Source organism: Urocampus carinirostris, chromosome 20 (assembly GCF_059441175.1).
Source record: "Urocampus carinirostris isolate Australia breed hairy pipefish chromosome 20, RoL_Ucar_1.0, whole genome shotgun sequence".
NCBI classification, from domain to species: domain Eukaryota; kingdom Metazoa; phylum Chordata; class Actinopteri; order Syngnathiformes; family Syngnathidae; genus Urocampus; species Urocampus carinirostris.
The window spans coordinates 12,390,773-12,412,179 of record NC_142368.1 but is presented as its reverse complement, the minus strand read 5'-3'; the positions used below and the strand labels follow the sequence as shown (position 1 = coordinate 12,412,179).

The window sequence follows — 21,407 nt, the reverse complement described above, 5'->3', positions numbered from 1 at the left end:
CGAGTCCCCAGGAGGCCGGTCAAAGTGGTGGGACCAAATTCCATTACCGTATTTTCCGCACTATAGGGCGCACCGGGTTATAGGGCGCACCCCCAAAAAATAGTTTTTGGTCCTATATCTTCCATAGATAAGGCGCACCGGATTATAAGGCGCTACAATGGTTAGTGGACAAAACAGTCAGATGATTCAGTCCAACTGATTACCCCCTTAACATTCCCAAAGCTTGCAAAGAAGCAAATACGTGTCGTAGACACGTGCGGATGCGGTGTCCGTACGATGTCACTCAAATGCATCATTTCAAATATCATTCGGAAGGTTAAAGTCTTGGGATTCAAGAAATGCCAACCATTCCTTAGTTTCTATTTTCTTTTTCGCTCGCAACTTTACTGTGCATATGACAATAAACACTTGGAATCGAGTTTAATTCACTCAACTCATCACAGCAACATCAAGATCGTTCTAAAACAAGATACCGGGAAAATATAAAGCCGCATAGCTCACCTAAGTTCTCACGTTCAAAAATGATACGCAACCATGGTCTTCTTACAACCGTGAGTGAAGTAAATCCAGGAGAGTAAAATGTTTACAAATACAGACTAATGAAACATGTTTCTTTATGGCGTAGTTTAGCAAGCTTGCTATACAGTCATCTTTTTCGGCCAATTGCAGGCTTTGTTTTGCCCCTCTAGCCTATCCGAGGCTCCGAATAACTTCAGCCAATAGCGATCGATTTAACGGATGATTGACACATCTTTTTCGGCCAATTGCAGGGTTTGTTTTGGCCCTCTAGCCAATCCGAGGCTCCGAATAACTTCAGCCAATAGCGATCGATTTGACTGATGATTGGCACATCTTTTTCGGCCAATTGCAGGGTTTGTTTCGGCCCTCTAGCCTATCCGAGGCTCCGAATAACTTTAGCCAATAGCGATCGATTCAAATGATGATTGACACATTGGTTAGCCAATGAAACGCCGGTATGTAAATCCCAGCATACACCGCGGACTACTCCACGTTCGGGGAAAAATCGAGTCGGCGGCTGTTGCGTAAGTTGCGAGACCTTGCGATTTAATATTGAGCCATATATAAGGCGCACTGTATTATAAGGCGCATGGTCAGCTTTTGAAAAAAATTATGACTTTTAGGTGCCCCTTATAGTGCGGAAAATACGGTACATGAATATCAATCCATCATTTTTTCGTCCATTCTTTTAACTGAATGCGGCCAGACCCTCAAAAAGTTCCTTACTGACTTTGATAAATATCTGCTGGGCTGACATCGGGTGTGGGACTAAAAGAGTGTCATTTTACAGGACGATTTAAATCCAAGGCAAGGAAGAATGTGCAAGAGGGGACCAAAAAAATGCGACTTCAAGCGCATCCACCCGGCAACGGACCTAACGCTTCTCCCCCCTGCCGGAGTTCCCTCAGGGGCTATAGCGTATCCAGCGGAGGCTCAAGCGAGTGACGGCGATAAATGTAAACATATGCTCAAACGGTTGGCGGAGGCGACACAGAGTGTATCGTTTTTCCTCTTCTTCAAATATTTGCTTTCGCTTAAGGCTAACCGCCATCTTATTGGAGGAGACGTGTTTACGGGCGCTATTTCATGGAGCTGTCCTAACGGCAGAAATAGGAGTGCGATTTATTAGGGCTTTTTCTGGGAGAATGGCGACTTGGACGGTCATTTTTTCAAAATAAAAGCTACACCAATAAACGTGCCCCATAAAAAAGTCAAGACAAGAATTGTTGGGGTTTTTTTTTCTTCTTTTTTCTAATTATTTTTTCTGTCAATGACGTTTTGAAAGAAAAAGCACTGTAAAGCAATCATCAGTTATACTGGGAATTTGTATTTATATTCAACCAAAAAGAAGCAACTATAATTGGATTTCCTAATTTAATGAAAATGTAGATAATTATGAATCTCTATCTATAGATAGATAGAGAATTATAATTAAAGGGGGGCAGCATGAAAAAGGTAGAAAATTAAATACAAACTTAAATAAGACATTTTTTAGGAAATTTTAAGAAAACTAAATTGTGTACGAATGTTTTTAAAATAGAAAACGTTAACATATAATATTTTGATGAAAAATTAAATAAAGTTTATAATGAGTATCGATCAGTGAGTATGACACTTTGAAAAACATTGCTAGCAAAGTTATATTACAAAAACAATTTCAAGCGTAAGGAAAAAAACAAATATATGCAAAATGAAATGGTGGGTAAAATAAATTATCTGAAGTCAACCTAAGAGGCAAATTTAGCCTAATTTATACCGATACCAGGCACGGCGGCGCAGTGGTTAGCGTGTTTGTGGCACAGTTCTGAGGTCATGGGATCGAACCTCCTGTGTGGAGTTTGCATGTACTCCCCGTGCTTGCGTGGGTTTCCTCTGGGCACTCCGGTTTCCTCCCACATTCCAAAAACATGTGTGTCAGGATAATTGGCCGGTCCAAATTGTCCCTAGGTGTGAATGAGCGAGTGAGTTGTCTGTCCCTGTGTGCCCTGTGATTGGCTGGCAACCAGTTGAGGGTGTCCCCTGCCCACTGCCCGGAGATGGCTGGGATGGGCTCCAGCACCCCCGCGACCCAACTGAGGATAAGCGGTGCAGATAATGGATGGATGGATAATTAAAGGGACCACTAGGTGTTGTATTGTGTCGTGCAAGCAAAAACAAGAGCTGAAAATCACAAGGAAGAATACCAACTATAGGAACTTAATGTGAGCAAAACACATCATTTTACCTTCAATTATTTTGCCCATCTTTAAGCTTTTGGGTACCCATAGCAGCAAGATGGTCGACAGCTCCCTTTAGATGAGGCTCATGTTATGCAAAATGAATGCTAATTTCTCCAACTGTGAAGATTTTTAAAAACGGTTCATGTATTCAAATCTATATTGCTTTTTTTTTTTTAATGGATGACGTTTCTTTTACCGCAGGAGGAACAAAATTTTCCAGAAAGTATTCAAATTCTTTCAAACAACAGACAAAACAACATAGTATTTGCGATACTTAAAGATGTAGGAAAGAAATGAACCAACCTCTCTGACTTGTCCTTTTTCGGTGCTGGCCTGTCCCACCGTGATCTTCCTCAAAAAGCGGTCGTTTGTATCGACCACTGGAAAACAAAAAGGTGGAGGATGTCGTGAGGTTTTTCTTCCTTACGCTGGGCTTGATTACGATAATATATTGCTCTCTGCTCTCCCGATGTCTCGCATCACCTATATTAGCTAACTTGCACTGGCTCCTAGTCCACTTAAGATGTGACTTTAAGGGTCTCTTACTAACAAACAAATATTTGCATGGACTTTCCCTCTCTTATCTCCCTGTTTTGATTCCCCTTATGTTCCTGCACGGAGCCTCCGCTCAGAAAATGCCGGTCTGTTTGTGACTCCAAGCGCCAAGAAGAAATCTGCAGATTCCAGAGCGTTCTCCCTCCGGGCCCCGGTGCTGTGGAATGCTCAGCCTTTGAGGATCAGATCTACACCCTTAGCGGAAATGTTTAAATGTAGACTTAAGACACACTTCTATTCTATAACTTATGATTGATGCCGAGCTCATACTTTTCGTTTCCTGTCCTTTTGGGCTGCCCGGCTGGTGTTGGACGTATCAGGATGAGTCACCGTACCAGCACAATGACCTGAAGCACGTCATCTTCTGTATCGACTGGCCGGCTGAGATGGGAAGCTCCGTCGTTGCGGTCATGGACTTTTTGGACAATTTTGCATAATACCTTTGTTTTTTTATTGATGTTTACGACATTTTGTGTATTGTTACCCAATGCAACATCTATTTTCGCCTGGTCATCCTGGGAGGGGATGACCACTTGTGTGACCCCTTCTCAAGGTTTCTTATTTTCCTCACGCTGAATTTTTTGAGTTTTTCCTTGCTTGCATTCATGTTTCAGATTAGGGGATAGTGTCATTGCGATCTGTGCAGTCCCTTGAGACAAATAAATGTGACTTGACTCGCTACTTTCTTAATATGGATCAATGCCTAATAGTTCGCTGAATGAAACTACCCTGATTAAAAATGGTACCAAAAAAAACCTACTACGATTTGCTGTGAGTTTTATGTGCTTTTAAAACGGTTGGACACATCTCTCACAGTCAACATCAAAGTAACACAGTTCCTTGTAAAAATGTCCCAGAAGCCTCACGTAATTGATGAGCCACTTCATTATGAGCGGTACCCTATCTATCTACCCTGGTCATATTCCTTGAGAGGGGTGACCGACAGCAAGACAACACATACAAAAATAAAGAAAATAAAAAAGGGAAAAAGTAGCAAAAAAACACACACAAAATATTTTGGACAATGGCCGACGGAAATGCCCAAACAAGTTAAGCACCTCGGCACCTAAGTAGGTCATGCTTTCGTCCCTCCAGATGATGCGGGACACGAGAAAGCAGCCTTGTCACTCGGGTCAGGGTGACACAACGCACACTTCTGTTCAACAGCAGGGCCCGACAGCTTTCGCTGGTTTACCCCTGCCACGTCATACGGGTGCCCTGCCCATCCCTTAGAACGCGTCTAAACATCCCATTATCCTTTCTATCACCAACAAGAGCTCTAGCTTCCACTAGATTTAGACCTCTCTTGCAGTGCACTCATAACACCATCCATTCACGTCAATCGGGGCCTTCCTCTTGGTCTCCTTCCATTTCCTTCTGCTCTGTAGATCCTCTTCAACATTCTTTCATCATCCATCCTCTCCATGTGTCCAAACCAACCGAGTACTCTCTTATCCACATGCTTGCTCAGTTCCACGACTACTCCAGTTCTGTCTCACACAATTTCATTTCTCAATATATCCAATCTTGACACTCCTAACATACACCTCAAACACTTCATCTCAAAAACATTTCATTTCCTTCTCAAGTCTGCGTTCAGGCTTCAAGTCCCTGCACTATACAACACAGTTGGCATAATCGCACTCTCATACGGTCCCCTCTTAACATCCATACTCATACTCATGTTGTTCATCACTCTTCTCAGAGCACCCAAAACCTTGCTTCCTGTTAGGTTAACCCCAACACTTGTAATAAAAACCTGCACTCAAAGAAGACACAGAGATGTGAGTATGACTTACTTGCAAGGAGAGATGACCATAGACTGCCTTTTACAGTCTACTAGACACTCTGAAAAAGCCTCCTTCTTCCTTGCCTTTTTACTGTGTTAGGAACGCCCTAGTTTACATAAGGTCTCTTCTGCTAAAGGGAGGGGGAGTGACAAAATAAACAGTTGAGACCTGTTTACACAACAACATGTTATCGTGAGCATATTCTATAGTAAAGGGAACTCGGCGTGCCTGCGGTCAGAGAGGAGCTGAGTGTCCCTTATCTGGCCGCAGCGAGGTGTCGGCTGTTTAGTGAACATACTGTTTCCTCCTTCTACAAACACAAGCAAGAATGGCACACAGTATGCAAAGAAGATAAGCAACAGAAGAATAACATTTACAGTTTAAATCCATCACCTCCTTGATTGACTCTGTGCATACCTCACACTCCATTGCACCAACTGCAGCCACATCACAACCCAAGTACCTAAAGCTTTCCACTTCTTCCAGCACCTGTCCATGCAACCTTATTTCTAACGCCATGCCCACTCCATCACATGAATACTTCCTCACCTAACTCTACCCAACATTCACACATAACCTACGCCTATCACACACTCTTCTAGCTATGTCCACAAATAAAAAATTTAAATTGACCAAAATGGGTGTTGTTACCTCTCTGCCAAGTGATCTTGGAAGGGTCAAGGTCAAGACGGACAAAAGAGGAGACTTCCTCAGGCGTGAGAGAGGCGGGATCGCTTTTGTGGATGCCCAGACGCTGGGGGGAGAATTTCATCCCATCGTCTTTGTTATCATCGAACATTGCAACAAGATTAGAAATGGCACTTATTGTCCTTACGGAGGTTGTTTTGAAGAAATGACATGGTCTAAATATTCTGTTATATGACTGCATAGCTACGAAGACGGGAAAAGAGAGGAAAGACTTACGTGCAGCCTGGCGAGCTGGATGGGCGAAAATCTTCTGACTCCATTGACTGAAGGGACTAGTCGACTGTAAAGAGCCTTGATTCGAGAAAATGGGATTAAAGGGTTGCTTTGGGATTAACCGCAAAAAGAAATTGAAAATAGAGAAACCTTATCCGATTGCGTGGCCTCGTGAAGCATCCTGGCGTCGATGGCCGCTGCCACCAGGTTGTTGGCGGCGGTGATGGCGTGAATGTCGCCCGTCAAGTGGAGGTTGAACTAGAAAAGGAAAATGAAACAAGATCTAAATCTATTTCAACTACTTTTTAAATCCCAATTTGTGTGTGTGTGTTTGTATGTGACTTATAGACTAAACCAACTTTTGTGAAAATGTACACAGGTGTACTTTAGGCCTCCGTCTTGAGCTAGGTTTCGCATTAAGGCATCCCTAATTAACACCAACAAACGTATTTTCCGCACTATAAGGCGCACCTAAAAGCCTTTATTTTTTTCAAAAGCTGACCATGCGCCTTATAATACAGTGCGCCTTATATATGGATCAATATTAAGTCGCAAGGTCTCGCAACAAAAGCAAGCAGCCGCCGACTACATTTTTCCTCGTAGGCGATGTGGTCCGCGGTGTATGCTGGGATACATATGCCGGCGTTTCATTTCCCAGCCAATATGTCAATCATCATTTGAATCGATCACTATTGGCTAAAGTTATTCGGAGGTAAAGGGGGCGGATCCTTTTTATCATTTACAGGCTCGCATAGACTAAAGGGGCGAAACAAAGCCTGCGATTGGCCGAAAAAGATGAATGCGAATCACACGTTGGGTTGCACTACAACATAGAGAAAACATTTTTTTACTATTCTGTATTTGTAAATATTTTACTCTCCTGGATTTACTACACTCACGGATATAAGAGGACCAAGGTTGCACATTATTATTGAACGCAACGACTTCGGTGATCTACTCCGGCTATATATTTTCCCAGTATCTTGTTTCAGCCTGATCTCGATGTTTCTGTGATGAGTCTATTTTTAAATTAAACTCAATTCCAAGTGTTTATTGTCATATGCACAGTAAAGTTGCGAGCGAAAAAGCAAATAGAAACTAAGGAATGGTTGGCATTTCTTGAATCCCAAGACTTTAACCTTCCGAATGATATTTGGAACGATGCATTTGAGTGACATGGTACAGACACTGCTTCCGTACATGTCTGAGACACGTATTTGCTTCTTTGCAAGCTTTGGGAATGTTAAGGGGGTAATAAGTTTGACTGAACTATCTGACTGTTTTGTCGACGTTCCCATTGTAGCGCCTTATAATCCGGTGCGCCTTATGTATGAAAAATATAGGACCAAAAACTATTTTTTGGGGGTGCGCCCTATAGTGCGGAAAATACGGTACAATACGGCTCTCAAACCCCCCCTGGCAGCCAAATGAAATACTGCATGCTCCTGACCACCAACCCATCCGAGCAGCCTAATCCAATCTTTTATCGGTCGGGCAAAACTGAGCCATTTCGCATCGTCGATTGTAAAACAATTATTGAGGATTTTGTTTGTTTTATTCTTACACGGAGATTTAATGTAGTTTTTTTTCTGCATTTGCAAAACAATTGAATTTATTTCCATGGCATGTTATTTAACGCAAGGAAACTAAGGCAAACACTGATTTAAGTGCAAATGATTCTTTTTCTGCTTTGAATTGATTTTTCGAAAAGGAACCGTTCACCTGAATTTGGAACGGAGCTAAAGCTTCTATACACTTCCACAAAGACGACCAGGCGCGATTTTTTTACATCGTATTTTCTAATACAGGTGCCAATTGATATATTTCCATTCACCGGGGATAAAAACGTATTTTAGGACCAAATGTTGCGGTTAAAAGAGACATCCAATCGTATTGCTTTAAAGCACAGGTGTCAAACAGGCGGCCCGCGGGCCAGATCAGGCCCGCTAAGGGATTGAATCCGGCCCGCGAGACAACACTCAGAGAAGCGCAAGAGAAAAACAAGCTGCAGGTTGAAATATGTCAACTTGGTGTTGCCAAAGCCAGGTGCCTCTCACAAAAACACTGTACTTGTATTTATTTATTTCTCTCTCTCTCTCTCTCTTCCACCCCTTTTCTCCCACTCTGTCTCTTTCACTCTCTGTGTCTCTCTTTTTCTCTTCCTTTGTTGCTCTTTGTCTCTTTTTCTCTTTGTGTCTTTTAACCTCTTTTGCTCTAACTTCCTTTTTTCCTTTTCTCCCTTTTCTCTTTCTCTCTTCATGCTCTTCGCACTTCCTTTTCTCTTTTCTCTCCTTCTGTCTTTCTATTTCTCTTTGGATTTTCTTTCTTCCTCTACCTTTCTTTTCCCCCTCTCTGACGATCTTTTGTTTCTCAAGCTCTCTCTCTTTTTCTTTCTTTGTCCCGCCCTCTTTCTCTTATTTCTTTATCTCTTTTTCTTTCTCTTTAATCTACCAGTCCAGCCCCCGACAGAATGTTGTTCTTCCTCCCCCGAGTTAAAATGAGTTTGACACCCCTGTGTTAAAGAGTGTGTCTGTGACTTCGTTTTGAAGTCGAAATACAATGGGCAGGTTTGTTTCCTCAAATGTTCTCTGGTTGATAAATGCGAGTCAGTAAATACAACTGTGGCACATTGCTATGTTACCATCCAGGGAACATATTTGAAACGTCAGGTCATTGTTTTTGTCTTGTGCTTGCCCTAGCATCGTCTCACGGGCTAAACTAAATTTTCTAGTGGGCCTGATTCGGTTGGCGGGTCATAAGTTTGACACCTCTGATTTAGACAACCTCCTTGGCCTGGATATTCCAGGATGAACCGTCTCCCACAATGCAACTTTGAAGATTCTTTTCTTTGCTTGGAATAATAGTGGGCAGTGAGGCTTACCTCCTCCATCGGGATGACCTGGGCGTAACCCCCTCCTGCAGCGCCCCCTACGCACAAAAAAAGGAACAGCACAGTCAGAGGCAAACAACATGACAAGGACACACAAAGAGCTGCACTCTGAATGAACTGGCCTCTCCCTCCATGACGCAAAACCGCGTTAGGCTCGGAAATGGGAGCTTCATCTTGACAAAAAAAATTGTATTATTTAGTCAAAAGCTCACATGTGTGGTCATGCGGAGGGAAAATTTCAATCATTTACTAAAATATTCAAAAACAAAAAGGGAGTTTCCAAGTTTCCACAATTTTCAGTGGCATAGAAATAAATAGATATACGGAATCCATTGATAAATATTTGTTCAACATAGATAAATGCTGCTTATACAGTGGAACCTCGGTTTTCGAACACCTCTCAGTTTGGACAAATCGGTGTTCGACCAAAAATTTTGAGAAATTCTTGCTTCGCTGTTCGGTCAAAAAAATCGGAGTTCGAACGCCGGTACGCTAGGGTGCGATGCTGAGCGGCGTACGGGTGTTTTAGCCCCTAACTATGCCTCCGAAGAAGGTCGGTGCAAGCAGGACAGGTTGTTCGTCCAACTATTGCCTTTAAGAAAGACATAATAGCTAAATATGAAAGAGGTGTACGAATTTCCCATCTTGCTAGTGAATACAGCATGGCTAAATCTACTATCAGTACGATAGTAAAGAATAAGGAGGCTGTGAAATCGAGGGATGCGGCTAAGGAAGTTAGCGCTATAAGCAAGCAACTGCCGCAAGTTTTGGAAGAGGTTGAAAAACTTTTGAGGATTTTTCCCTCCCCACCGTCCACCACAAAGGTAAGAAATCCTATTCATAATCCTTTTTTTATTTTTACACGTTCATGTTAGCGTTATCTTTCGTACGGAAGATTACGATAACGCGAACGTACGATTAGCCTGGGTTAGCTTTGTTTAGGTAAAACATTCAGGGTGTTGGAACGGAGCTCCCTTTCCAATGAAGCGCTAGCCACTTGTTGTGGAGACCCGGGTGCTAAATGACGTGTAAACGACCTGATTTTTTAATTTTTACACGTTCATGTTAGCGTAATCTTTCGTACGGAAGATTACGATAACGCGAACGTACGATTAGCCTGGGTTAGCTTCATGTTTACGTTCATGGTAAACATTCAGGGTGTTGGAACGGATTAAAACGATTTTTACATTACTTTTAATGGGAAAAACGATTTTCCGTGATCGACCAAATCGGTTTTCGAACAGGGTTCTGGAACGGACTATGGTCGAGAACCGAGGTTCCACTGTAGTTCGGTGAGGCTTTAAAATATTATACAAATATATATTATTTTCCAGACTATAAGGTGCACTTAAATAACCCAAGTTTGCCTTATAAACAGGAAATACAGTGAATAAAATAATACATGAAATGCTATTACATACAGTAACCATTAATAATTGAACCAAATTTCCCAATATTTATGTTCTATGAAATCCTTTCTTTTAATTAAATGTAAAATCTTTTTGTACTCAACTCCTGCTCTTACTGTCGTTTTATTTTCACCTGCCTAACAGTCTGGAATATTTTTGAAGGTGCTTCTTATATTCCAGAAGTGCAGAAGTCTGGGGCAATAATTACAAAAATTCACTCCAGCCCCTTTTTATCCTCCAAAAGCGTGCAAATAGAACCATAGACAGGGTAAGATATCGGGATCATACTGATATTTTATTCCTGCAGTCGAAATTATTAAAATTGGATGATTTAGTATTTTTTTTCACCTTACAACTACTATCTAAGGTCAACAAAACCATAGTGCCAGAAAACATGCAAAAATTATTCACTTGGAAAGAGGGAAGTTATAACTTGAGTCAAGGTGAGAACCACCAGGAAAAGTATGTGTGTGTCTGTGTGTGGAGTCAAACTTTGGAACAATATACAAGACGTAATCAAACAATGTCAATCTATTCACTTGTTCAAATTTAAATACAAAAAAAAAAAAACATTCCTGGCGGAATACAGAGATGAAGAAAATGGGGTATTTAATAGGCAAGATGAAGGGGTAGGGAATATAAGCATTATCTTCGTAATACCCATTTTCAAACACATTATGTAACATTATTTTGTTATTGAGTTATTGTTTTTGTTTTGTTTTTATTTTAATGTTCGAATTCATTCATAGTTTGCATTTTCAATTTCCGGTTGCACTACACAATACAGTGACCTCTAGCGTCAAATAATACACACTGTCTCTTTAACTTTCATATTAAGGCAGGGGGCCTCAAACAATCATCCTGAGTGCCTCAATTGGCCCCTGGCCCCAAGTTTGAAGCTTGAAAGCAAAGTCCAATACATAAATTTCACAATATGCATCCTAAGATCTTCCACCTCCTTCTATCTGACTGTACCCGCTGCCCGTCTCAGGTCCACGGGGAGCTGAGCTTTCAGCCACTCCTCCCCCTCAACTCTGGAACTCATTACCACCTGACCACTGGAATTCCGCCACCCGGTCCACCTTCAAATCTGGGCTCACCTTTGCAGAATTATCTATTCATAATGATCTGTTTCACATACCTATTCTAATTTTAAAATTTTAATAGACTTCTCCGTAAATTGGGAAAAAATGAATGGCAGGAGTCAAACTAAATGCCAACCTTTGACTCCGAAAGTGGGCCCCTGGGACGGTTGGCGGAGACAGGCAAAAGAGTTGAGCTTCAGGTGAGCAAACAGAGCTTGGACCAAACCGATGGTCACCGTGCTCTTCCCTTCGCCGAGTGGGGTGGGAGTGATCCTTACGGGGGGAGAAAAGAACAAACATTTTCTTAGAAGTTGAACAGAAAGACGATAAAAATGGCGGCGAAGTCCACTCACCCCGCCACCAGGATGTATTTGCCATCCGGTTGCTCTTGGAGGCGCTCTAATAGAGAAAGGCGGACTTTGGCTTTGTTCCTGCCGTAAGATTCCAGCTCTTCCGGCAACACGCCGATCTCCTCGGCCAGCCGGTCCACCGCTTTGGGGGTTTGAGCTCGAGAGATCTCGATGTCGCTGGCGATGACAAAAGGAACTTTGATGTAAAAATCATTCCGACGCAGAAACGATAGACCGAAAATTCCGGACTACAGAGCGCGCCTGAAACTAGGTTGACCTGTGGCTAAGCCCCGCCCTCAAAGGCGATGAGCCAATCACAGTGCATTTAACCAACCGTCCGTAGAAATGCATTGCAGTTAGTCAGTTTTTCTCCCTTTTTTATGTGTGTTTTTTCTTACATTTTAAACGGGGTGCATGGGGTACATGCAAATATTCTATCTATCTATCTACCTTGGTCATATCCCTCAAGAGGGGTGACCGACAGCAAGACACACACATACAATAACAATGAAAATAAAAGGGAAATAAATAACAACAACAAAAAAAACACACCAAATTTTTTGGACCATGGCCAACCCAATTGCCCAAACAAGTTAGGCACCTCGGCACCCAAGTTGGTCATGCTTTCGTCCCTCCAGATGAAATGGGACACCAGAAAGCGGCCATGTCACTCGGGTCAGGGTGACAAAACACACTCTTTTGTTCAACAGCAGGGCCCGACAGCTTTCACTGGTTTACCCCTGCCGCATCATACGGGTGCCCAGCCCATCCTTAAGAACGCGTCCACAATCCCACTATCCTTTCACAACACCTCTCCACTCCTTTCTATCACCAACAAGAGCTCTAGCTTCCATTATATTTAGACCTCTTTCCTGCAGTGCACTCATAACACCATCCATCCACGTCAATGGCGGCCTTCCTCTTGGTCTACTTCCATTGACTTCTGCTCTGTAGATCCTCTTCAACATTCGCTCCTCATCCATTCTCTCCATGTGTCCAAACCAACCGAGTACTCTCTTATCCAAACACTTGCTCAGTTCCACTACTACTCCAGTTCTGTCTCTCACAATTTCATTTCTCAGTCTATCCAATCTTGTCACTCCTAACATAGTCCTCAAACACTTCATCTCAAAAACATTCAACTTCCTTCTTAAATCTGCGTTCAGGCTCCAAGTCTCTGCACCATACAACACAGTCGGCACAATCACACTCTCATACAGTACCCTCTTAACATCCATACTCATATGCAACTATAATACCGAGAATACCGGGCGATGGTGAGTATTTTTTATTCTTTCCGAGGCCACGGTTAAATTGAGACAAGGGCCGGCTTTCGGTAAAGCTATGAGGTCGTCCGCAGCACCAACTCAACGTGGATAAAGTCAATATGGATGTCTACATCTTTTCTAAGGTATGTCAAGACCATTTTTGAGGCAGAATATCGTCACTTTGCGGGGAGAAATATAAAGTTTTTTTAGAACGTTCACATCTCCTACGTAAGGCTAAAGTTAGCTGACATTTCTTACCCTGTAGCGCATGAACAATGCTGATCGTCTATTATGTTGTTTAAGATGGTGATAACGAGTTGAGGTTTCATGTTTCCATATATTTTTGCCTGAAACTGAAGCTTTTCATCGTGCTTCTCAACAATGACGTCATTGATATGACCATCCCAGATGGAGACTGCATGAACGATTATGAAAACCAGCACATATTCACGACTGCACTGCAGGAGAAAACGCAAATGTGAGTCCTTTTTTTCCCAAGACGACAGCGCCAGGGCAATAATAATGTGGAGGATAATACCAGATTGCAACCTAGACGTGTCTTTTTATGAGTTTGTCTTTGTAACGGACAGAATTGCATTCACTTGTCATCGTTCCTTGAGAATGAAAGGAAAGGCCAGTGACCCGACAATGATTTTGATGATCTATAAAGAGAACAGGAGCGCTTTTGATGAATAACTTCCCTTGCTTTTCAAATTAGATGTCAATTCAGGTCCTGTTTATTTGTAATGCCCTTAATCACAAAAAGTCTCAAAGGGCTGCACAGATCACAGATTATTGCAAACCACAGACTATTATAACAGCATCCCCTGATCTAAAACCTAGATGAGGGCAAGGAAAAACCCAAAAACCTCATGTCAAGTCAAGTCATGTTTATTTGTGACGCCCTTTATCACAAGGAGTCTCAAAGAGCTGCACAGACCAGACTATTGCAAATTACAGACTAGCATAACACAATCCCCTGATCTAGAACCTACATGAGGACAAGGAAAACCTCAAAAACCTGAAGTCATGTTTATTTGTGACGCCCTTTATCACAAGGAGTCTCAAAGGGCTGCACAGACCACAGACTATTGCAAATTACAGACTAGCATAACACAATCCCCTGATCTAGAACCTACATGAGGGCAAGGAAAAACTCAAAAACCTCCAGTCAAGTCATGTTTATTTGTGACGCCCTTAATTACAAGCAGTCTCAAAGGGCTGGATCGACTACAGACTATTATGACACCATCCCCTGATCTAAAACCTACATGAGGGCAAGGAAAAACTCAAAAAACCCAGTCAAGTCGTGTTTATTTGCGACGCCCTTGATCACAAGGAGTCTCATAATGCTGCACAGACCACAGATTATTGCAAACTACAGGCCATTATGACAGTATCCCCTGATCTAAAACCTACATGAGGGCAAGGAAAAACACAAAAACCTCAACATGAGGAAAAGAGGACTTGACTTGAGAGTAAATAGGTTGAGATATCATAAGTCCGTAATCAAAATTGAAGAAAAAACGTGGCATCATACGCTTTTCTTCTAATATTTTCCATGATGATGAGGGTTAGTACAAAAACCTAAGTCATGAATACGCATACAATTTAATTGGACTTCCACTCATTGCTCGGCAACGCTTTTTTTCACCGCCACGAAAATAAAGAATAAGCCGCACCGTTTTTAAGGTAGCTGTGTTTAAAATGTAGCCCAAAAAGGAGCAGCTTATAAGTGTGGAATTTCCAAGAAAGGAGATCTTCATCAACCTGGGTACGGGGGTCAGGGGCTGTAGGTTAAGGCTGCGCACTCGCCAGGGTCGATACTGCAGTTCCTGGAGCCTCCGACTGCTGCCGTGCACCACATTCTTATCATAAAAAAGGGGGGGGGGAAATGACGAATAAAGAGAGAAAACGGTCTTCCGGGATTTGAAAAAGAATATATGCTTACCTGCATTCTGTACGCCGCTGTGAGATACGCCAGTTCAAACTTTGAAGACGTCCCGCAATCATCTAAAAACCATCAAATTGGAGTAAAGTAAAAGACTGATGAACCTGGTTGACTAGGAAGGATCACAGATATAGATAGATAGATAGATAGATCGATAGAGAGAGATAGAGATATATATAGATAGAGAGATAGATAGAGATAGATAGATAGAGAGATAAATAGAGACATAGATAGAGATAAATAGAGATATAGATAGATGGATAGAGATAGAGAGATAGATAGAGAGATAGAGATGTCTAGATGTCTAGATAGATAGATAGATGTCTAGATAGATGTCTAGATAGATAGATAGATGTCTAGATATATGTCTAGATAGATAGATGGATGTCTAGGAACAGATAGATGTCTAGATAGATAGATTTCTAGAAACAGATAGATGGATAGATAGATGTCTATATGTCTGGATAGATGTCTATATGTCTGGATAGATATCTAAATAGATGTCTAGATAGATATATAGATGTCAAGATAGATGTCTAGATAGATATAGATGTCTAGATAGATGTCTAGATAGATAGATGTCTAGATAGACAGACAGACAGACAGACAGACATAGACAGACAGACTATTCATCCCCGTAGGGAAATTCACACTTCCAGCAGTATCCTTGTGTTGAAAAATAAAATTATAAAATAAAGATATAGAATACAAAAATAGCCAATATAACGTGTTGCTATAGAGTATTTAAATAATGCTACGGAAAATACACACAGTCATAAAAATAGGGTCATATGCAAATGTGGGGGTGGGGTTTAATGTGGGCTTTTACTCCCCCGGGTGGAGTTAAAGAGCCTCATGGCATGAGGGAGAAATGACCTCCTCAGTCTGTCCGTGATCACCCCATTTATATAAACTGATGTACAAATACATAGCTAAAATTATAAGCCTTAGATATAAATGAACACACCAATAGCTAAATAAATGATGCCTAAATATACATTTTGTCATGCGGTTTATATTCTCCAGTATTTTGTTTTTTCTTCTGTCAATATTTTCTTGTCAATGTTCTATTCTGTTTGTGTATTTGTGTCTGCCCACCCAAGAAAGGAGGTAAGGAGTTTTAATACGGGCAGTCAGATAGGTTACCCTAGATGTTAAAAATGTGTTTTTTTGTTTTTGTTTTTGTTTTTTTTAAATCAAAGTAACTCAGCACTTTTGGTTTGGTTGACTCAGCGTTTTTCCCAGAAAGACATTCCACTCTCCCAAGCCAGAACGACATTGGATGGCAACACCATATTTTACATGCTGCCAGGTAGGTTACCCTAGATGTGAAAAATGTTTTGTTTTTTTAAATCAAAGTAACTCAGCACTTTACGTTTGGATGACTCAACGTTTTCCCAGAAAGACATTCCACTCTCGCAAGCCAGAACGACATTGGATAGGAAAACTATCTTTTAGAGGCCGTCAGGTAGGTTACCCTAGATGTGAAAAATGTGTTTTTTTTAAATCAAAGTAACTCAGCACTTTTGGTTTGGTTGATTCAGCGTTTTTCCCAGAAAGACATTCCACTCTCCCAAGCCAGAACGACATTGGATAGCAACACCATATTTTACATGCCGCCAGGTAGGTTACCCTAGATGTGAAAAATGTTTTTTTTTTTTAATCAAAGTAACTCAGCACTTTTGGTTTGGATGACTCAACGTTTTCCCAGAAAGACATTCCACTCTCCCAAGCCAGAACGACATTGGATAGCAACACCATCTTTTACAGGCTGTCAGGTAGGTTACCCCAGATGTGAAAAATGTTTTTTTTTAATAAAAGTAACTCAGCATCTTTTAAAGGCCATCAGGTAGGTTACCCTTGAGGTGAATTTTTTTAATCAAAGTAACTCAGCACTTTTGGTTTGGTTGACTCAGCGTTTTCCCCAGAAAGACATTCCACTCTCCCAAGCCAGAACCACATTGGATAGCAACACTATCTTTTACAGGCTCTCAGGTAGGTTACCCCAGATGTGAAAAATGTTTTTGAAGCAATTGATGCATTTACATTTATTTCTCTAAATATCAGGATCTCTCTTCGGCATAGCTTACCCATGTTTAGGGTGGGCTGCAAACGGATGACGGCAGCCCCCGGCCTAATCCAGGCGGGCGGAATTTCCAGATCTCCCTCTCCCAGTAGGACCACCGCGTCGGCCTCCATCGCCTACAGAAAATCCCGACGCCCTCAGCAAACAACACACAAAAAATGGAAAAGTCCCGAAGGGAGAGGGGACCTGTCTCTGTAGGTTCTTGAACCCGGGATGACTTTTAAGCGCCGCCATTCCATTTCTTTCCAGCAGGCACTGAAGGGCCACGCCCAGGGCTCCTTCCGCCCCGAGCAGGAGAACGGTTTTTCCCTCCACTGGAGAATCTAGATAGAGATAGAGGGATAGATAGAGAGATATAAAAATCAGAAGATATAGAGATATGGAAAAAGAGATAGATGGATAGATATAGATATAGAGATAGAGAAAGATATAGATATTGAGATATAGATAGATAGATGGAGATATAGATAGAAAGAGATAGATAGATAGAGATAGAGAGATATAGAGATATACAGAGAGATATACACAGATAGAGAGAGAGAGAGACATAAATAGAGGTAGATAGAGATAGATAGATACAGTTAGATAGATAGATAGATATAGATATGGATAGATAGAGATATAGATAGAGAGATAGAGATATAGAGAGATAGAGAGAGAGAGGGACAGAGAGATAGATAGATATACTGTACTTAATTCATTCCCGTAAGGGAAATCAACACTTCCTGCAGTATCCTTGTGTTGAAAAATAAAATAATAAAATAAAAGATATAGATTACAAAAATACCCAATATAACATGTTGATATAGAGTATTTAAATAGCGCTCCAGAAAATACACTGTAATAAAAATAAGGTGATATGCAAATGTGGGCGTGGGGTTAATGTTGGCTTTTACTCCCCCGGGTGGAGTTAAAGAGCCTCATGGCATGAAGAAGAAATGATCTCCCCAGTCTGTCTGTGGAACAAGATAACACTGATAATGAAATCTAAGTAGTACGTCCCTTTTTAAGCATTCTTCTTGATATCATGTATCGAATAACTCGCTCCAAGATTTTGCTGAATATTTTGATATATAAATACATTTTTTTAAATTGTCATGTACAGAAAAAGCCATTAATTAATGCTTAATGAAAAAACATTTGAAAGAGAAAGAGAGATAGAGAAGGAGAAATAGATAGGGAGAGAGAGAGAGAGAAAGAAAGAGCAAGAGAATGAAAGAAAGAGAGAGAGAAAGAGAGGGATAGAGAGAGAGAGAGAAAGGAGAAAGAAAGAGACAGAGAGACAGAGACATAGAGAGAAAGAAAGAAAATGAAAGAAAGAGAGAGACAGAGAGAGAGAGAGAAGGAAAGAGGGATAGAGAGAGAAAGAGAAAGAAAGAGACAGAGAGAGACAGACATAGAGAGAGAGAGACAGAGAGAGCAAGAGAGAGAGAGAGAGAGAGAGAGATATATAGAGAGAAAGAAAGAAAGAGAGAGAGAAAGAGAGAGAGAGAATAGAACAAGATAACACTGATAATGAAATCTAAGTAGTAGGTCCCTTTTTAGGCATTCTTTTTGATATCATGTATCAAATGACTCATACAAAGGATTTGCTGAATATTTTGATATATAAATACTTTTTTTTTAAATGGCAAGTACAGAAAAAGCCATTAATTAATGCTTCATGAAAAAACATTGGATATGAGGGCATAGACATACCAAGAGCGGTATCCGTTTTATATAAATTCCTAGCATTTTCAGTGGGAGGGCCAGGTGAATAAGCCTAGCTGGCCGCAAGTGGCCCGCGGGGCGTGCTTTGCCCAATCCTGGTCCGCAGCAAGAGTTGGACGGTTTATGGGAAAGGAGCTGAGAAGAGGACGGGCTCACCGTCTTTTTGCAAGAGATCCAGGACGGCGCTGGCGACGGGCGGCACGAAGCCTCGACTCGGATCTCCTTGCAGCAAACGGCCCATGTTCCAATAAGTTATTCTATCGGAAAAAGGGGATTTTTCTCAGTCACAGGAATCAAAGTAGACCAAAATGACATGTGGCTTCACTTAGTTCAGGACAGTTCTGTGACATTTCAAAAATGACATGGAAAAGTCAAAGACTTCTATTTAGCAAGGGCTTTGGCGCCACCGTGTGGCATCTTGGTATCAAAGTCTTATCTGGGTGAGAGGAGTGAGAATTAGAAAACGTTTTCCATTTTTTTAATTACTCATTAAATGTCTGTAAGATATGACCTGATTTATTTATATTTTTAAAAATCTATTCCAAAAATGAACTAAACAATTTAAAAAAAAAATTAAAAATAAGCTAACATAAAATAACTTTAAGATGTGAAATTATGATTAGTCTCTTCATTTGCAAAAGTGAATATTAAAATAAACTAAAAAATAATTACAATTAAAAACAAATGAGAGGTAGAGAGAGAAAGTAAGAGAGAAAGAGAGAAAGCGAGAGAGAGGTAGAGAGAGAGAGATAGAGAAAAAGAAAGACAAATAAAGATAGAGAAAGAGACATAGAGGAGAGGGAGTGAGAGAGAGAAAGAAAGAAGGAAAGAAAGAAAGAGATAGAGAGAGAAAAAGAAAGAAAGAAAGAGAATGAAAGAAAGAGAGAGAGAAAGAAAGAGGGATAAAGAGAGAGAAAAACGAGAAAGAGAGATAGAGAGATATATATATATAGAGAGGGAGAGAGAGACATAGAGAGAGAAAGACAGAGAGAGAGAGATAGAAAGAGAAAGAAAGAAAGAAAAAGAGACAGATAGAAGGAAAGAGAAAGACATAGAGAGAAAAAAGAGACATAGAGAGAGAGATAAGGAGAGATAGAGAGAGAAAGAAAGAAAGAAAGAAAGAAAGCAAAAGCAATTGTTTTGCTTTTATTGTTTGATTGGAAACAATTATGGTAAAAATAAATCACTTGTAAAAAATATATACATAAAAAATATATATATTTTAGTACAATGTAGATACACCAATAAATAATGCAAACTCAAAAAGATACAAAATACATAGATTAAATGTAAGCAAACTCAAAAAGAACTTAAATGGGGAAAAAAATAAAAATAAGTGACATGATTTCCTTTATTTTGGAAATGTAAAAAATAAAAATAAAACCAATTAAAAGATGCGACACGATTTATGATCCCAAATCGATTCAATGTTGTTACCCATCGACGTCCTTCTCCGGTCGGAGAGCGTGGAGCACTCCGTCGGTGAGGGCGGACGTCGGTAGGTGAAGGTAGACGCCGTGCACATTAGGGTCCTGGTTCAGCTTGAGCACCTCCTCCACCACCTGGCAAAAATGCGCACAGAGCAAACAGGTGACGCAACTCGCACCGACGCCCGAAGGCATTTACGCAACACAGGCACAAGACGCGTCTTGTTTGCAGAGCGGTGTGACCTCTTGCTACTTCGCTGCATGAATACCCAGTGTTCTGGTTTGCCCGCGTTCCCGCGTCCTAGACGCATCATTTTTGCTGGGGACGCATCGTCTCAAATCAACGTGCGTCCCCGGAACGCAACCTTTTTGCCACAAAATTGTCATTATTACCAGATTACCGTATTTTCCGCACTATAAGGCGCACCTAAAAGCCTTTATTTTTTTCAAAAGCTGACCATGCGCCTTATAATACAGTGCGCCTTATATATGGATCAACATTGAGTCGCAAGGTCTTCCAACTAACTTGCAGCCGCCGAGTATATTTTCCCCCGAACGCCAAGTAGTCCGCGGTGTATGCTGGGATTTATTTACCGGCGTTTCATTGGCTAACCAATGTGTCAATCATCATTTGAATCGATCACTATTGGCTAAAGTTATTCGGAGGTCAAGGGGGCGGTTCCTTTTTATCATTTACAGGCTGGCATAGGCTAAAGCGGCAAAACAAAGCCTGCAATTGGCCGAAAAAGATGAATGTGTATAGCACGTGGTTGACGGCATACAGAAAGCATTTTTTACATTCTGTATTTGTAAATATTTTATTCTCCTGGATTTACTACACTCGCGGATATAAGAGGACATTGGCTGCACATTATTATGAACACAACGACTTCGGTGAGCTACTCCGGGTTTTATATTGTCCCTGTATCTTGTTTCAGACTGAACTCGATGTTTCTGTGATAAGCGGTGCAGATAATGGATGGAATGGAGTGTCTATCTTTAAATTAAACTCAATTCCAAGTGTTTATTGTCATATGCACAGTAAGGTTGCGAGCGAAAAAGAAAATAGAAACTAAGGAATGGTTGGCATTTCTTGAATCCCAAGACTTTAACCTTCCGAATGATGGAACGATGCATTTGAGTGACATCTTACGGACACCGCATCCGCACGTGTTCTCGACACGTATTTGCGTCTCTGCAAGCTTTCGGAATGTTAAGGGGGTAATA

The 21,407-nt window shown here is 41.1% G+C and overlaps 1 protein-coding gene across 3 annotated transcripts in view; it reads right to left on the bottom strand.

Moving 5' to 3' along the window:
- mthfd1l (methylenetetrahydrofolate dehydrogenase (NADP+ dependent) 1 like) overlaps positions 1 to 21,407 on the bottom strand; it is an 83,124-nt gene that overhangs the window by 50,062 nt on the left and 11,655 nt on the right. For all 3 annotated transcript variants that reach the window (XM_088325706.1, XM_088325704.1, XM_088325705.1), the window contains 13 exons: positions 20,191 to 20,315; positions 18,910 to 19,010; positions 17,230 to 17,366; positions 17,048 to 17,159; positions 14,958 to 15,019; positions 14,777 to 14,874; positions 11,742 to 11,915; positions 11,525 to 11,661; positions 8,886 to 8,932; positions 6,155 to 6,262; positions 6,008 to 6,082; positions 5,735 to 5,837; positions 3,042 to 3,118 (listed from right to left, as the gene is read on the bottom strand). In XM_088325706.1, coding sequence (XP_088181832.1) covers positions 3,042 to 3,118; positions 5,735 to 5,837; positions 6,008 to 6,082; positions 6,155 to 6,262; positions 8,886 to 8,932; positions 11,525 to 11,661; positions 11,742 to 11,915; positions 14,777 to 14,874; positions 14,958 to 15,019; positions 17,048 to 17,159; positions 17,230 to 17,366; positions 18,910 to 19,010; positions 20,191 to 20,315 — 1,356 coding nt within the window. The remainder of the gene's footprint in view (positions 1 to 3,041; positions 3,119 to 5,734; positions 5,838 to 6,007; positions 6,083 to 6,154; positions 6,263 to 8,885; positions 8,933 to 11,524; positions 11,662 to 11,741; positions 11,916 to 14,776; positions 14,875 to 14,957; positions 15,020 to 17,047; positions 17,160 to 17,229; positions 17,367 to 18,909; positions 19,011 to 20,190; positions 20,316 to 21,407) is intronic.